The 16407-nt window shown below is 43.8% G+C and overlaps 1 protein-coding gene across 10 annotated transcripts in view; it reads left to right on the top strand.

The window, feature by feature from the left end:
• TNS1 (tensin 1) overlaps positions 1-16407 on the top strand; it is a 445218-nt gene that overhangs the window by 314332 nt on the left and 114479 nt on the right. For 8 of the 10 annotated variants that reach the window (XM_084806390.1, XM_084806321.1, XM_084806397.1 and 5 more), the window contains 5 exons: positions 43-92; positions 2107-2278; positions 3222-3272; positions 9462-9584; positions 15671-15735. In XM_084806390.1, coding sequence (XP_084662516.1) covers positions 43-92; positions 2107-2278; positions 3222-3272; positions 9462-9584; positions 15671-15735 — 461 coding nt within the window. Of the gene's footprint in view, positions 1-42; positions 93-2106; positions 2279-2773; positions 3196-3221; positions 3273-9461; positions 9585-15670; positions 15736-16407 lie in introns of those variants that run through there. The other 2 variants (XM_084806341.1, XM_084806380.1) reach the window with 2 other exon arrangements.

The following is a 16407-nucleotide window of genomic DNA, read 5'->3' on the forward strand; positions in this document are numbered from 1 at the left end:
TAATGTAGTAAACTGGCTTTTCTCCTTTTGTCATGTTATTAGGTGTTCGCAAAATCCCCCAAAATTATTCAGGCACGACGTAAACTTTCAAGGTAAGGCTTCCTGTTTGATGAGATTGCTTCACCAAAGAGTCTGTCCTGTGAAACCCAAAACCATTCTATTCATAATTGGGAATATGCACAACCGTCTTTATAATTTCCATGGATATTTCTGCCCTGCTGATACTTGAAAGCACCAATTAGGGATATTTATCTGCAAAAGTTGATAAGCAATTTTTGCAAGGGTCAGATTTTCCAAATAGTTATTTGATATGTTAGTTCATATGTTTGGACCCCACCGTTATTGTGCTTTGTTCCTATTGAAAAGCATAGAGAACTGGCATACGCGCATGGCAGAAGGACAAGAATAAATTGGGTGTTGTTGGCATTTTGGAAGTAAATGGGGTAGCCTTAACATAAGAAGAGCCCTGCTGGATCAAGGCCTGTCTAGACCAGCATCCTGTTTCCCACAGTGCCCAACCCGACACGTATGGGAAGCCCCAAAGCAGGACACGAAGGCAATGGCGCTCTCCTGCTGTTGTTCCCCAGCCTCTTGGACTCAGAGCCGTGCTGCCTCTGATTTAATGCCTCCATGCTGCCTCTGGAGGCATTAAATGGTTATCATGACTGATAGCCATTGCATTTTTAATTCCCACTTCCCGTGGGCTTTAATATGGGCTCATACTTCTTTGTAGAAAAAGTGTTTATTAGCTTGGATTTGTACAGGGTGCCACACTATTGCTAGTATTTGTTACTGATTTAAAGTGCTGGCCAGAATACTATCGCACAAGTCCCATACCATCCTGCACATCAAGTCGACATTTGTTTTAGATTTTTTTCCCATAGAACCATGAACATCCCCTGACAGCCAGTTTCTGAACTCAGGACATGTATTCAGTGCTGCACATATGTGAATTTTGCATCAGAAAAAAAAGTGGACTCTGGTCTATGAAAGTTTATGGTATAATAAATATGGTAGTGTTTAAGGTGCTACAAGACTCTCAGTTTTGTTTCCTTAATACCTTGTGCTTGGTTATAGAGTCAGTTTTGGCCCCTCATGCAAAAGGCTTAAATGTTCCCCTCCGCGCCGCACACACAGAATGCAACAGTGCATTAACATCTTTATTGTAGAATTATTTTCACCATAGTTTCTCTGGCTGCTCTGGTCTCATGGTAAAACTAGGTTTCGCATCTCCATGTTCACATCAGTAGTGCTGCATGATGGAGCAAAACCTTGTGTTGCAGTGGTATTCCAACGAAAGGAAGGCACAAAGGTCATCTTTGGGAAAAGAGAAATGTTGGGAATTAGCTTTCCTCTGCTGAGAGGGAGTATCACTGAGAGGCATGGGGGAGAAATTTGTTTGGTTCACATTTTAATGCGAACTTCGGTAAGTTCACAGTTTTGAACCAATATGCAAACCAAAACTCAAGTTATCCTTTGAAATTCACATATCTCCGAATTTTATTATGAAATTCTCCAATCAAGCAATGCATACAAAAATATTTATATTAAGGGAAACCCCACAAAAATACACACATTAGTGAAAACACATTCAAAAATGTATTTTATTAGGAAAATTGCTTGCAACGTATGTATATATTAGGCAAAACTGCATATAAAAGTGAGTGTATTAGGAGAAATGTGAAAAGAAATTCTTACAAATTTTCATGTGAAATTTAAAAATGAATTCTTAACGTTCAGGACAGACTGAACTTAATTTTGAAAAGAATTATCAAAGCTTGGGACAAACCAAATTTAAGAATGGAAAAACAAGAAACTGAGAGAAACCGAAATCAACAGATTTGCCCATCTCTGCTCCTGAGTAATGTTCTGAATCACGCATTTGTTTTAATTGCATTTTAACAGGAACTGTCCACTTGTAGCAGAACAATTGCATTTTAAAGGAATTGTCCACTTGTAACACTCTGTGAACACACTCTAGACTTGACAGCAGAAGCAAAGTGAAACAATGTTCAAGGATGACTATGCAGACAGTCGCTTCATATCTTTAGGCCTTTGCTCTTATGTCCCCATCACTGACTGTTCAATTGCTTCTCTTTGACCTAGGAGCTTGAGCCTAAATCAGAACATGGAGGACACTTGTGAACTAGATCTGGTATATGTCACAGAACGGATCATTGCCGTCAACTTTGCAACTTTATCGGAGGAGCAGACCTTCTGCAGCAACCTGAAGGAGGTGGCACAAATGCTGAAATCCAAGCATGGCGACAGTTACTTGGTAGGGCCCTTGCAAGATTGCAGTTACACATATTCTGCTTTTAAAACATCATGCAGGGTGCAACTGCATTCTGTGCACACCGTGTTCTGTCCCCTGTCACTGTGCTGCGCTTCCTACAAAAGCTCATGCCTTACAAACTTTTCTTGTTGGTCTGCACTGAAGCCTGGACATTTTCCTGATCATTGGGCCATCACCTCTTTACTGATTTCTAGGGATGTTGGAGAAATCTGCAATGGCATCAAATGAGTTTGGCTTTCTATTAATCCAACCTGCAGATTCCATAGTGGACCGGCTTTTTCTGAGTCACACAGATTCCACGGACTTACTTTCTGGAATTTATGTAGATGTAGTTGCAGGCAGATACATAAAAAAAAAAAAAACAGCCAAAAATGTAAATTCCCCTCATTCCCCCCATGCGATGACGGAACAAAAGGCACCTGCCAACCTATGAAATGCACACAAAATCCGTACCTCCCTACTGATTTCTCCTTTTAATTGTGAATTTGTGTCATGGCACTTCTCCATGTCCATTTGGCCCAGGCAACCAACCTTGCTAATTTTGTCCACTGTTCTCTTTTAGCAGAAGCTGAGGCTGGCAGCGTCAAGATCCTGGAAGCCTGCCGACTTCACAAATCCATTTCACTTTCCGTTTTAGCAAACAGCATCGAATGTGCGGGTGTGCCTCTGAGCACACAGCAACAACTCTACAAATCCAGAATAATAATAATAATAATAATAATAATAATAATAATAATAATAATATTAAAAACTCATGCTTGCAATTCCAGGAAGAAGCAGCACGTATGCATATTAAAAAAAACCTTATGCCTTAGCCATCAAATTCTGTAGTTGCTGCTCCAATTTCTGCATTCTGTTGTCCAGCCCTCCATCCACCACACAAGCCAACTCTTCTAATGGTATGTATTTCTCTCTCTCCCACTAGCTTTTTAACCTGTCGGAGAGGAGGCATGATATCAGCAAGCTCCACTCCAAGGTAAGATGGAACTGCTTATAGACAACTAACATTTCAAGTGGAGAGGAGAGTGAGTGAGTGAGAGAGAGAGAGGAGAGGTTAGAGAACATAACTCTTTATTTCCATTGAAAATGGTTGCTGGGGGAAAGTACAGGGACACAGCACATGACTTTTATTTAAGTTACAAAGTGGCAAAACCAATTTTTACCTTTACACCAGGGGTAGGGAACCTCAGGCCTGAGGGTTAAATCCAGCCCTCCAGGAGTCTGAATCCGGCCCTCTGGGGTTCCTCCAGTGGCCACAGCCCTTTCCTCTGGCTTCACTCTCTTTCACCCAGCCTCAGTTTTTTTTGGTGGTTTCCTGATTATAGTGAAGCTTCCCTCACCCATTCTGAAATGCTGAAATGACTCTCTAGGGTTGTATGAGAATTTTGTCCCTGTTCACAAATCATGCAAACATATCCCGTTCGCAACCCCAAACATGAGCTGGAGTGCAGTTCTCAGGAAATGTTCGCCATTTCCTGAACTTGCGTTCGTGTTCAACAGTGCACACTTGTGGAAGTGCACATCCCCCCCCCATTTTCATGCTTTAGCCTAGGGGGGCGGGATGCGCTTTTTTGACTGGGGGAAATGGACATTTAAAAAAATGAGCATTTTTCCCAATAAAAAAGGGTGCTCGCATTTGGGAACACGAACGAGGTGAACTAAGCTTCGAGAAGGAATTCAGAGAACCTCAACAAGGCTGAACACTGCATTTTTGCCCATCCCTTATTTATTTATTTATTTATTTATTTATGAGTGATATTTATATACCACTCCACTTCAAAAGATTTTGGAGTGGTGAACAGCAAAGAGAAAAGAATAAAACATCAAGTTAAAACAATTAAATCATTTTTTTTTAAAGCAAATTCTGATTAGACTTAATTTAATGAACTGTGTGTGGCTGGTCATAGAATCATAGAATAGTAGGGTTGGAAGGGGCTTACAAGGCCATTGAGTCCAACCCCCTTCTCAATGCAGGAATCCAAGTCAGAGCTTCCCTGACAGATGGCTGTCCAGCCTAGTCTTGAACGCCTCCGGTGTGGGAGAGCCCACCACCTCCCTAGGGAATTGGTTCCATTGTCATATTGCTCTAACAGTCAGGAAGTTTTTCTTGATGTTCAGACGGAATCTGGCTTCCTGTAACTTGAGTCCATTATTCCGTGTCCTTCACTCTGGGATGATCGAGAAGAGATGCTGGCCTTCCTCTTGGTGACAACCTTTCAAGTACTTGAAGAGCACTATCCTATCTCCCCTCAGTCTTCTCTTCTGAAGGCTAAACATGCCCAATTCTTTCAGTCTCTCTTCATAGGGCTTTGTTTCCAGTCCCCTGATCATCTTTGTTGCCCTCCTCTGAACCCTCTCCAGCTTGTCTGCATCCTCCTTAAAGTGTGGTGCCCAGAACTGGACACAGTACTCCAGATGAGGCCTAACCAGTGCTGAGTAGAGGGGAACTAGTACTTCCCGGGATTTGGAAGCTATGCTTCTATTAATGCAGCCCAAAATAGCATTTGCCTTTTTTGCAGCCACATCACATTGTTGGCTCAAGGAAGGCTTCCCCAAATAACAATATCCTCAGGAGGCACCAGAAGCAATGCAACATTGGTGTCTGCCTGACTTCCAAAGGCAGGGAGTTCCACAGGAAGGGGGCCACCACAGTGAAGGTTCTTTTTCCTATGCCTCACCTAAAGCTGAGTTACTGGCAGTAAGAGCTTTAAGCTAAAATATACTGGCATTTTTGGTGTTTGGAGCCCTTTGCCTTTAGTCCCACCCACCACTGGAATGAGCTTCTCTGAAATGGAATTTGTCCTGAGGCTGAAAGAGGTTTCCACCCCTGCTTTATGCAGAACATTGTCAGGGAGCAAAATGTCAAGTATGTGGGTCTGATCTTGGGACATTGCCATTGCCATTACATTCTTCCCCCACCCCAAACCTGCATCCTTTCAGCCTCAACAATTACTTTAGTGAGCAAAAGGCAAGTCTGGAGAATGGTGTTGATTAAGCCACTGAATCGTGGAAAGTGTCCTCTAACCATATCGTTGTTTTCTTAAATTTGTCATCATCTCCCATGACTAGATGGAGAAATGATGTTGGGATTTGGAACATTAGGGCAGGAGCAGTGAAAATGAATTGCTTTGTGCTCAGTGGCTCAGGACAAAGTGGCTCAGTGGCAGGGACCCCAGGGCCCAAACTCCAGAACCGTGGCTTCAAGTGGAGAGGTCAACAGCTGTTGAGGGGAAATTCCAAAAGAAAACAGTTGTGATCTGTTTGCATTCCCACTTGCTGTTTTGAATAATTAAACCAATGGGCTCAGTGGCCCAGGGAGACCCACGTGCACTCATCAGCAGTCACAGCCCAGGGCCCATGTTTCAGACTGCCAGGCTGGGCATCTCTGGAAAAAGAAGCTATGAAACACTGGAATGAAGAAGAACCAGGCTCCCTTGGTTGGCATTGGGTTCACTGGATCAGGTTTGAACAAAAGCTGTGCAGTCTGTGAAGCCAGGCTCAAGCTGGAAATTTGAACCCAGTGCCTCCGAGTCTGAAAATATCACAACCCAGCCCATCAGATCCACTTTCCTTCAGCATCGTGTGCTTTTTGGCTCTAGACTTGGCATCGAAAGGGGGCTGCCTGAGCAGCTTCTGTTCTTCTTTTTGGATTCCCCTCTGATGTACAGCTCCTTAAGCCCTCTGTATGTACATCTCTCGCACTTTCTGTTTGTTTTGTCCACTAATCCTGTCCTTCTGCTGCTGTCTTTGGCAGCCAAAGAGGCTGTTCATCGACCCAGAGCCAGGCACATGGCTGAAATATTTATTCCGCCTCTCTGCTCTAAATCCTGGAGGAACGGTGATGGTTCTCGGTTTGCCACCATATATATTCAGCCATCATGGCAGCAGGTTGATAATGTTGGGTTGGCAAGGGGTTGTCATGGAGGAGGGGCAAAAGGCAAACCTTCTTGAGCCTTCTGGCGGCAGAGAAAGGAAGTTGCTTGTCTCCTGGGAGCGAAGGAAGCTGCCTGGCTGCAGTGGAGGGCAGCTGTAATGAAAGCAAAGAAAGGAAGAAGATAGAGGGAAAGGGGTTTACAAAAGGGATCTGGATACTCCAAGTTTATGGAGTACTTCTTGAGTGCTCAAAGTGCTTCTGGTACATCAGCCTTCCCCAACCTGATGCCTTCCAGATGTTTTGGATGACAACTCCCATCAGCCCCAACCAGAACGCCCAATGGTCAGGAATGCTGGGAGTTATCGGTGAAAACATCTGGAGGGCACCAGATTGGGGGAAGCTGTTGCACATTAACTCAGCAATCCTTAGAACCGCCCTGAAAGGGGTAGGAGCTGAGGCTGAAAGAAGAGTGGCTCGCTTGTCTAAAGCCTACCTTGTGAGCATGAAACGTCAACATCCATCTTGCAAGCTGGTGCTAGTCTATTATTCACTGAGGAAAGCTGACTGCATATGAATATGAAACAGTTCATATTCTGTTTAAGAGCCTTTGACTCTCAGGAGTTGTGAGAGATTCTTCAGCAATCTGCCCAGGGCTCCCAGACTTCCATAGAAATACAGCCTCAACATCTGTGAAGGAGTGTGTGTGTGTGTGTGTGTGTGTGTGATGGCAGTTGTTATTAGCATTTACTGCAAAGGCAACTAGTTACCCTCATTGACACCCTCAGCAGAATGGCAACAGGGACAGAATTGCTCCCTTGCCCCACACAGCTGCTTGCTAAGACATGAGAACGTAAAGAGTACCCCCTCTTAAGAAGAACTGAAAAACCTGTTCCCATTTTTATCTTTGCTTTTGGAACTATGCTTTTAAATGCAAAGTTTTTTGGCTTATTTGTTTGTTACATTTATGGCTTAGTGGTTAAGACGCTGAACTGCAGACTGGAAGGTCGGCAGGACAGCAGTTCGAGACGCGAATGCCGCGTGACGGAGTGAGCTCCCGCCTTCAGTCCCAGCTCCTGCCAACCTAGCAGTTCGAAAGCAAGAAATTGCAAGTAGATAAATAGGTACTGCTTCGGCGGGAAAGGTAACAGCGTTCCGTGCACGTCGGTGTTCAGTCATGCCGGCTACATGACCACAGAAGCGTCTTCGGACAGCGCTGGCTCTTCAGCTTAGAAATGGAGATGAGCACCACCCCCTAGAGTCGGACACGACTGGCTGGGGACACCTTTACCTTTTTTTTCCTCCAAGGAGCCCATGGTGGCTTACATGATCCTCCTCCTCTCCATTTGATCCTCACAACAACCCTGTGAGGTAGGGTAAGCTGAGATCCAGTGAGCGGCCCAAAGCCACCCAGTGAGCTTTATGGCCAAGTGGGGACTAGAATCCAGGTCACCCCTGTCTTAGTCCAATGCTCTCTAACCATTACAGAACACTGGCTCTACCTAAGTTACCTAACAGCCGCTCTCATGAGAGGAAAGTTGCATTTCTGTCCTGTATGGAGGGAGCAATAACTGTTTTGCCTTCCCCTCCGTTGTTGCCTCAGACCCCACTGACCAAGTATATTGCTGGGTAGTAATTTGCTTTGTTGGCTCAAGATTGTAAGCACTGGTCATCTGGCAATCAAGGCCCCATTTCAATGTTACAGTCCCCAGAGGAGGCTGCCCAAGTGCATTTCCCTGGGGTAGTACCTTATATGGCACAAGCTCTCCATAGTATGCAGCTCCCCGATCCTGTGTAGGATCTGTGTGCTTGTGATGCTGCCATCACCAGGGATATGGACATTCTGATGTTCACACGCTGCATAAAAAGGTAAAGGTGTCCCCAACCAGTCGTGTCCGACTCTGCATACAGAGTCAACGCTTTTTGTCAATGCTGCATACAGTTGACAAAAAGCATGTGGCAAGAGCTCTCTATGGGGTCATTAACTTAAAATGGGGCACTTTGGTTGGCAGTGTTGGAAGGGTGAGTGAGTCCCCTTTCTAGGTTGTAGGCTCATATCCTTCTGTCCTCCCCATCATGATGTGCCAGCTCATGTGGATGACTCTTTTTTGATTTTGTTGGAGGACAGTTTTTGATCTTGCTGCATTTCCTAGGGACATTGTTCCACATGCAGGTAATGTTTTCATGCTTTGACTAGGGGTGTGTCATGTTTGATTGTCCTCCCCCTTCGCAATCAACAAAACAGAGACTCTTAGTTCAAGCTATCATGGCTTTATTATGCTAAAGGCAAGCTTTTCCACAATGCAGATTCAAAGAAGCTCTTAAACTGCCCCTGACTCTAAATTACTATTCTAAGATCTCTATTAGGGAAGACAATTTGCAGGGTAGTGAAGTTGCTGACAGTTTGCCTGTGGACACTGGTTAAACCTGCCTAATGGTGATGCCCCTCCCTTAGGGTGGCTTTTCTTCTACATTGTCGTCTAAGAGTGGCTATCCTGGCTGACAGAGCATCTTAGCCTCATCCTTAACTCCACCTGCTTCAACTTGTGACACCTCTGGCATTTCTCGAGTCACACCCCTCTTCCTCCTCCTCGGAAACTTGGGTTCCCACAGTGGAGAGGGGAGGTGGTGACTCAGACTGGGCCATCTGTTTGTCAAGGCCTTGGGAAGATTCTCTCTTGATGCCTGGGGGCTCTGTGGGAGGTTCCTCCTCTGCTCCCTGATCTACCTGCTCCAACTTTGATTCAGAATTGGAGTCCTTGGACATCTCAAGTGGCCTGGGCTCAACCCTGAATGTTCTGATAGGGTTTCCTCATACAGAGACTTCCCCTCCACTGGAATTAGTTGAACTTTCTTTTACTGCTTGGTCTCTTTTATTTTATGTTTGTGTATTTTATGTTTGTGACAGTGTAGCATCACCTGCACTCTTTGGCAGCCCCATTCCTCAGGTTCCAGAATAAATAACTGCATTGATTTGCAGAAATGGCTAGAGACCTTTTGGTGCCTGAGGTCCAAATGATGTCCTTGCTAATGATGCTAAATTATAATAATAAGCTGTTGAGTTGGGAATTTGCTACCCTTTAATGGTACCTCAACATCTTGTGCTTAAAGTGAACTGCCTCACCCTGTCTAATGGTAGAGCAAAGCCTGCTGATCTGTGTACTTGAGCATCTTGGTAAACTAGCATTTTCTAACCAAAAGCATTCAAGGGGGGAAATTCTCACCTTCCTTAACACTTTCCCTGTTTTTCCTCCTTCCTCTTGTTTGGAAACCTCCTCTCTCCTTGTGCCACAGGTGCTGGATTTTGGATGGCCTGACTTGCATACGCCTGCCCTGGAGAAGATATGCAGCATCTGCAAGGCCATGGATACATGGCTCAACGCTGATCCTCACAATGTGGTGGTTCTCCATAATAAGGTGAGAGAGAAGAGAAGGGGTTTCCCCTGGGGGATTTCCATGTAGTGCTTTCCTTGGATTAGGATGCCATGGGAAAGGAGAAGATCCTTTGGCAGTCAGTAGTTGAATGTATGAGAGCACCAAATGAACCCCCAGAGTAGATTAAATTCAGATATTGCAAAGAATGATCCCCTTTTCAGCAGACACATGACAACTGGATTTGCTGTGAGGGACAGCAGTGTTTGTGGTCAGGACTCCCTGGCTTCATGCTCATGGCAGATAGGTCATCTGAATTGCTGGCCAGAGACAGAAGCTGCCATTTTATTTGCCGTGATCCATCTTCCACAAGCACAGAGCTAGCACAAGCAGGAGGAAAAGTCACCACGCACATGAACTGAGTGGCTGTACGCATGGTGTTTCTGGGTGATCAGCTTTAAAACATATTCACATCTCATGCCAGAAGGTCACGCCTGACTAGATGCTCAGTTTGTGCTGTCTCCTGACTGTCTTCACTGTAGATGGTGGTGAAAAGAGAGGGCAGAGTCTCAGCACGCTGCTCTTGTGATGGAAGTAATACCTGCTCTTTCCACCAGCATTTCCTGTTCTCTTTGTCTAGCACTCAGGATTGTGGGTTCTACAGTGTGATGGCACTCTTAGTTTCATTGTTGCATTTTGCTGCTGCTATGTTTGTGGTTGGTCTCTGCATATTTCTCCATGGCTGTCACTTGGTATTGTTCCAGGTTTGTGCTCTGTGGCATGACTACACTAGGGAAGCGAAGAAATTTGGTCAGCTTGCATTTTAATGTGAACATACTTAATTTCACACTGTCAAACCAATATGCAAACCAAAACTCAGTTATCCTTGGAAATCTGCACTTCTCTGAATTTTGCAATGGAGTTCTCCCATCAAAAAATGCATACAGAAATTAGTATATAAGGAAAAGGTGCACACAAAAATGTAGATATTAGTGAAAATACTGTTCAAAAATGCATTCCAAATCAGCAGATTACTTGCACAGAGTGTGTATATTAAGCAAAGTTTTGTTAAAAAATGCATACGTTTGGAGAAATGCACACAAAATTGCATACAAATTTTCATGCACACCTTTTTTTTAAAGAGTTCGAAGTTTAGGAGGAATTGAACTTAAGACTGGGGAAATTCTCAAAGTTTGGGATAAACCAAACATAAGACTGGAAAAAATGAGAAACTGAGAGAAACCAAAATTAACAGGTTCATCCATCCCTAGGCTATATCACAGATTTAAGTGGTTTAATTCCCTCTCCACTGGGAATCCTGGAAGCTGTAACCCTGAGGGGAGATAAGCTACAGTCTAACTAACAGAATCCTTAGCTAACATAAACCATATCAAGTAGAATTCTTAGCACCCTCACCGAACTACAATTCCCAAGATGGTTTGAGAGGAGACCTGGGCGTGAGACTGGTATAAAAACCGATATGCATTTAGAAAGCTTCAGTGGAGGCCATCCCACTTGTGTTGTACTGATCTTTTCATGGTCACTGATGGAGAATTTGCATTGCAATTTACTCATTTTTGTATGCTAGGAGCTGCGGATGGGGACATAATTGTTCTGCACTTCCACTCTCTCCTTGTTCCCTTTGCCGTGCTGGTGTTACATTGATGAGGCAACATTGTTTCTATATTTGGACATTTTGTGCTTCCCATTGCTATTGCTTATGTATGAGGGTGGAAAGTGTTGTTGCTCATTAAGGAAGTATTTGCATTGGAGGTTGTTGCTCTTTTGTTCACAGCATTAGCCTTCAATCAGAAATGCAGGCAGTGGAAAAAACAGATCCTTTCTTTCTTCTGTGCCTGTACTGTAGGGATGGGGGAGAATTCTACCACGGACCCCAAGAATCCGGACCCATTGGGGCCTGTGGTGGAATGGAGCATTCACCTCTGCCTCCTCCTGGAATCTGTGCAGGTTGGCTCCCTCGTAGTGTTGATCCTGCGGAGCCAGCCGCCGGCTCCACTTTGCTGGTGATACAGCCGGCCGCCATTGCCGTGCCATATCGCTGGGGTAGGGTAACTGAGTCTCCAGATGCAAATGGCATAGTGGGCACCATTTGTGGCCGTAAAGCTGGTAGACCAGCCTAAATGCAGCCATTTACAGCTGCATTTAGGCTAATCTACCAGCTTTACGGCCGCAAATGGCGTCCACTACGCCATTTGCGTCCCTTTTTTTCCCCATGATAGGCTACGCAAATATTTGCGAAGCCTATTGCGTGAACAGTTTATTTGCCCTACTCATGGTTTCTCTGGAAGATGGATGAACAAACTGTGATTTGTTTTCTCAATCCCTGGGTTGTTTGTTTCCCTCCCACTTTGCCGGCTCCCTCCCTGTATCCCATATGCCTTTGCAATGCTGTAGTTCTGGCATGTAGAGCAGCTGTGTGTGTGTATTTTCTTTTTTACTGCTCTTGCCTGCCACCTCCGTAGCCTAGCAAAAAAACCCATGAAGAATCCCTGGTGCTGGGTTACATGTAATAACAACATGTGCTTTAAACAACCTGAAGTTCAAAACCCAACAACAATCCATTGATTCTCTTTCTGGGTTGTTCGTGGTTAACAAACCATAGTTTGTTAGTTTGTCTGCATTCACACATCACAGCAACCCAGAATTCAACAACCTGTACCATGGGTTAGCATTATATTTGAACTAGGCCAGTATCTAGATTTTCCTGATGCAAATGCATATGGACTTCACACATGTTGGATAACTGTGGAGGATTCATCAGAAATGTGTGTACTGCAGTTTTGGGCTAATCCATTTTGTTTTCAGCAGTTGGGTGGTATGGCCCTCTTTTTGTTTCGAAATCTCCACAAACCAATTAGAGATTATTTGGGCTTTTTTGAATGAGGTGTCATCAATATGTTGATGGCATCCAACTTGGGCAGCCTTTTTGGACAAAATGTTCCTGGCTTAGGGTGTTGCTGTGTGCTTCCTCTCCCTTTCCCTCCTCCCTTCGTGTGCCAGCTTTGGCACTTTGATCCTGGTCTGTTTATGTTTATGTATTTATGTAATTTATATATTAACATTTCTATACTGCCTAATTTGCTGAAAAGCCATCAAGGCATTGCAAAACAATTTGAAACAATTAGGAACTAAAACAACAAGGAACAAACCCCATTAAAATAGTAAAACTTTAAAACAACGTAATTTAAGAGGCTAAATTAAAAAGATGTGTCTTCATACTTTTTCTAAAAGCCAAGAGAGTGGGGTTCAGGTATAGTTCTTGAGGGAGTGCATTCCACAGTTTGGGAGCATTTTGCACTACAGTTTCCCGTTAAGTCCAAAATGGGAAACGTTGGTTTAATGTCAGTTTATTAACTGGGATCTTAAATCAGAATTGAATCTCCATGGTCCTATGTTTCCCTGGCTTTTAAGGAGGGCATCTGCCACTTCAGTTTTCATTTCAGGGCTTATGAATGTTGTTTGCCTTTTGTGTCTTTGTTTATTTATCTGAAACATTTATATCCTGCCTTCAGGATAAAGCCCCTCCCAAGGTGGCCTCCAGCAGTCAATATACAATATAAATAACTATAAAATTTCTAAGGTAATAAAACCATATTACCAAAACACATTGAACCAAGTAAAAGCACTAAGATCTATTAAATAACTACTGCTAAAACCATTTGATTAATTAAACAACCCAGTGTTTAAGAAAACGCAATAAGAAACAGGTAAGTCTTCAGGGACTTCTGTAAGGCCTGCAGTGATGTGAGCTCCCCCGCCCCACCCATGGAAAAAGTGTGCATTTGGGTGTGTATATTTTAAAAGCATTCACCTAAATGCACACTTCACCCCCATGGATTAAAGCTTGAAAATTTGGGTGTCCCCCCCTTCAAAATGCACATTTTAAAGAACATATTTTTCTAGCAGACATATGTTTTGAACGCAGTCATAAGTTTGGGAATATGCAAGCTCTGGCCAAAAACTGCTTTCTTGTTTGCGTTCACGTTCAGGGTTGTGAACAACAGGGCAAGTTCTGATGCTTAATGAACTGGAACAAGATTCTCATACATCCTTATTGCTAACTCTTTGCCCTTCTGCCACTTTACCTCACTGCATTCCATTTCTCCCCTGCTCAGTTCTTTTCCAGTGTTGGAGCTGGCCTAAGAGAAAATTGCTTAAAGCAATGGAGTGCACTGAGGTAAGGCAAGGTAGGGGATTTCACTTCCCTCACCCACACACTCCATTTCATGTAAGAAAAAACAATTCAGCATAATTTATATGTGATTGCAGCGAACTGGTGAATAAATGAATGAGGCTGCCCCATCTCATTCAATTTGGTCCTTGGGCCCATAGATTTTCCCTGGTGGAAAAATGGGGCATTTCTTAATTTTCTGGGTCGAATCCTACGTAGTCTCTGTACGTAGTTGCAGTTTATTACTGTGTGGTTGGTATCTGTGTGGTTAGGTTTTTGCATATTGAAGATGTTGTATTTGGTTAGTGGTGCATTGGGCAGTTGTTCCCTTCTGTCTCTGCCCTGTCTGTTCCTGCTGCACAGAGCTGTGTTGATGTGTGAAGATAGTGAAATTGTGGGGCAACTGTTTGATAGGTGTTTATCATTTCTAAATAAGCAAACCTAAAGCAGCAGGTACCTTTTAATGTGCAAAGGTGAAGTACGGTCCTAACAACATTAATATGTGTCATTATTTATTGCATCAATGCCTTAGTTATTCATCATCAGAATAGTGCTGTGAGGTAGGTAAACTGGGAAGGCCTAGATTCGAACCCCACTCAGCCATGAAGCTTATCAGGTGACCAGCCGCCTTCTCACAGCTTAACTTACCTCACATTGTGTTGTTATGAGGATAAATGAGGAACAAGAAAACTTGTATGTAGCCTTAAACACCTCAGGGGGAAAGTGGGATATTAATCAACCATCCAACCAACAAACCAACCAACTGTATCCTTGTTTTGCCCATACTAACTTGGCACTAAGGCCAAGCAGATATGTGTACACTGCTCTCCCAGTTCCATGTCCCAGACTATCCACTATTAAATGGGAACATGTAGGACAATTTGTTCTTCCACTCTGTGTCTGAGCGGTGATTATGGGTCCTCTCCCAACTCTTTTCTTCACAGTGGTAAAAGTTGGGTTTGGGAGGATGTAGCAAAACCAGAGATCTCTAGCAGCATACTAGATCCCACCATTTGCTCAGTCAGTCTCAAAGGGGACAGCACCACCTATTGTTCAGTCATGCTGTCCTGGTAAGAAAGGCATGATAAGGGCAGAAACAGAATGACCCATCCAGTTTCTCTCTGAGACCCAGCTTACTCTGGGTCTCTTTTAATCTCCTTAATAGGATGACTTACCTGAAGGGAATCTGTTCCCATCCAAAACCTGAGTATATCAGTTGTTCCTAGGGATGCTTGAGGAATGTAGAAAGGCATATTTTGTGGGAAAATTTGTTTCAAAATATGTATTTAATTTAGGGATGTGTGAGAAACTTTTTATCAGGATATACCCAGACATGATCTGTGTTTGAAATCTGCCCATTTCTGAGCTTGCAATGCGATTTGTTAACCAAAAAATGCATTTGACAACATGTGTACATTTGAAAAATGCACATGAAAAATCGCATTTTTGAAAAATGCACACAAGTACGTTTTAATCAGCGGGAGAAGAATGCGTACATTTCAAAGATGTGCACAGTTGATGTCTATGCACAAAAATATGCATGGATCTTAACGTGAAAAGAAAAAAATGAAGCTCGCAATCTGATATGGCTTGAGTTGGAATGAGCTTCAAGATGGAATTTGTAGAACTCCATCTTGATCCCAAGACTTTGGCGATCCCAAGTTTTCCTTTTTTGCTAATATAAATGCATTTTATGTGCAGATTTATTTTTTTTTTAATTCTGATTAATGTGGAAATGTGATGGAATGGATTTATGGGTAAACCCATGCAGAAGTGGTATAGACTGAGAACAGACTGATTCATCCATCTGTAATTGTTCCCTGCACTTTGGAGAGTTTCATCCATTTGGACGCTTCAGTGAAGATACAGGCACTTTCTCTTTTACGTGCTTTTATTGCTGGCCGTACTAATCACCTTGTTTTGCTCATATCTCCTGCAGGGCAACAGAGGGCGAACAGGGGTTGTCATTGCTGCCTACATGCACTACAGCAACATTTCAGCCAGGTAAGAGAGCCTCACACCATGTTTGTGTGGAGAGGCAGTGAAGACAATGTTTTGAGTGGTGATCATGTGTGTATGTGTGTGTGTGCGCGCGCGCGCGCATGCACAATGGGGTGGATGGTCTATTCTGGACTCCCTGCAGACTTAGCATGCCTATTTTGGTCAAAGCAGTCCAAAACCCTCAAGACTTGGGCACGTACTCTTCTGAAGCAAAGGCTTACCTCATCCGCTGCCATACAGGCACACATGCTATCCTGTGTTCAGCATCAAAGTTCATGGTCTTGATATGAATTTCTCTGGGGGTGTCTGGAGCTTAGAGCTAAACCAGACATTATGTGGAAGACGTAGCTTGCAGCTGATTCATAGAATCATAGAATAGTAGGGTTGGAAGGAGCCTACAAGGCCATCGAGTCCAACCCCCTGCTCAATGCAGGAATCCAAGTCAGAGCATCCCTGACAAATGGCTGTCCAGCCTCGTCTTGAAGGCCTCCAGTGTGGGAGAGCCCACCACCTCCCCAGGTAATTGGTTCCATTGTCGTATTGCTCTTACAGTCAGGAAGTTTTTCCTGATGTTCAGCCGGAATCTGGCTTCCTGTAACTTGAGCCCATTATTCCGTGTCCTGCACTCTGGGATGATCAAGAAGAGATCCTGGCCTTCCTCTCTGTGACAACCTT

This window comes from Heloderma suspectum, chromosome 1, assembly GCF_057233095.1.
Source record: "Heloderma suspectum isolate Gila_16-S chromosome 1, 16-S_ref, whole genome shotgun sequence".
Classification (NCBI taxonomy): Eukaryota; Metazoa; Chordata; class Lepidosauria; order Squamata; family Helodermatidae; genus Heloderma; species Heloderma suspectum.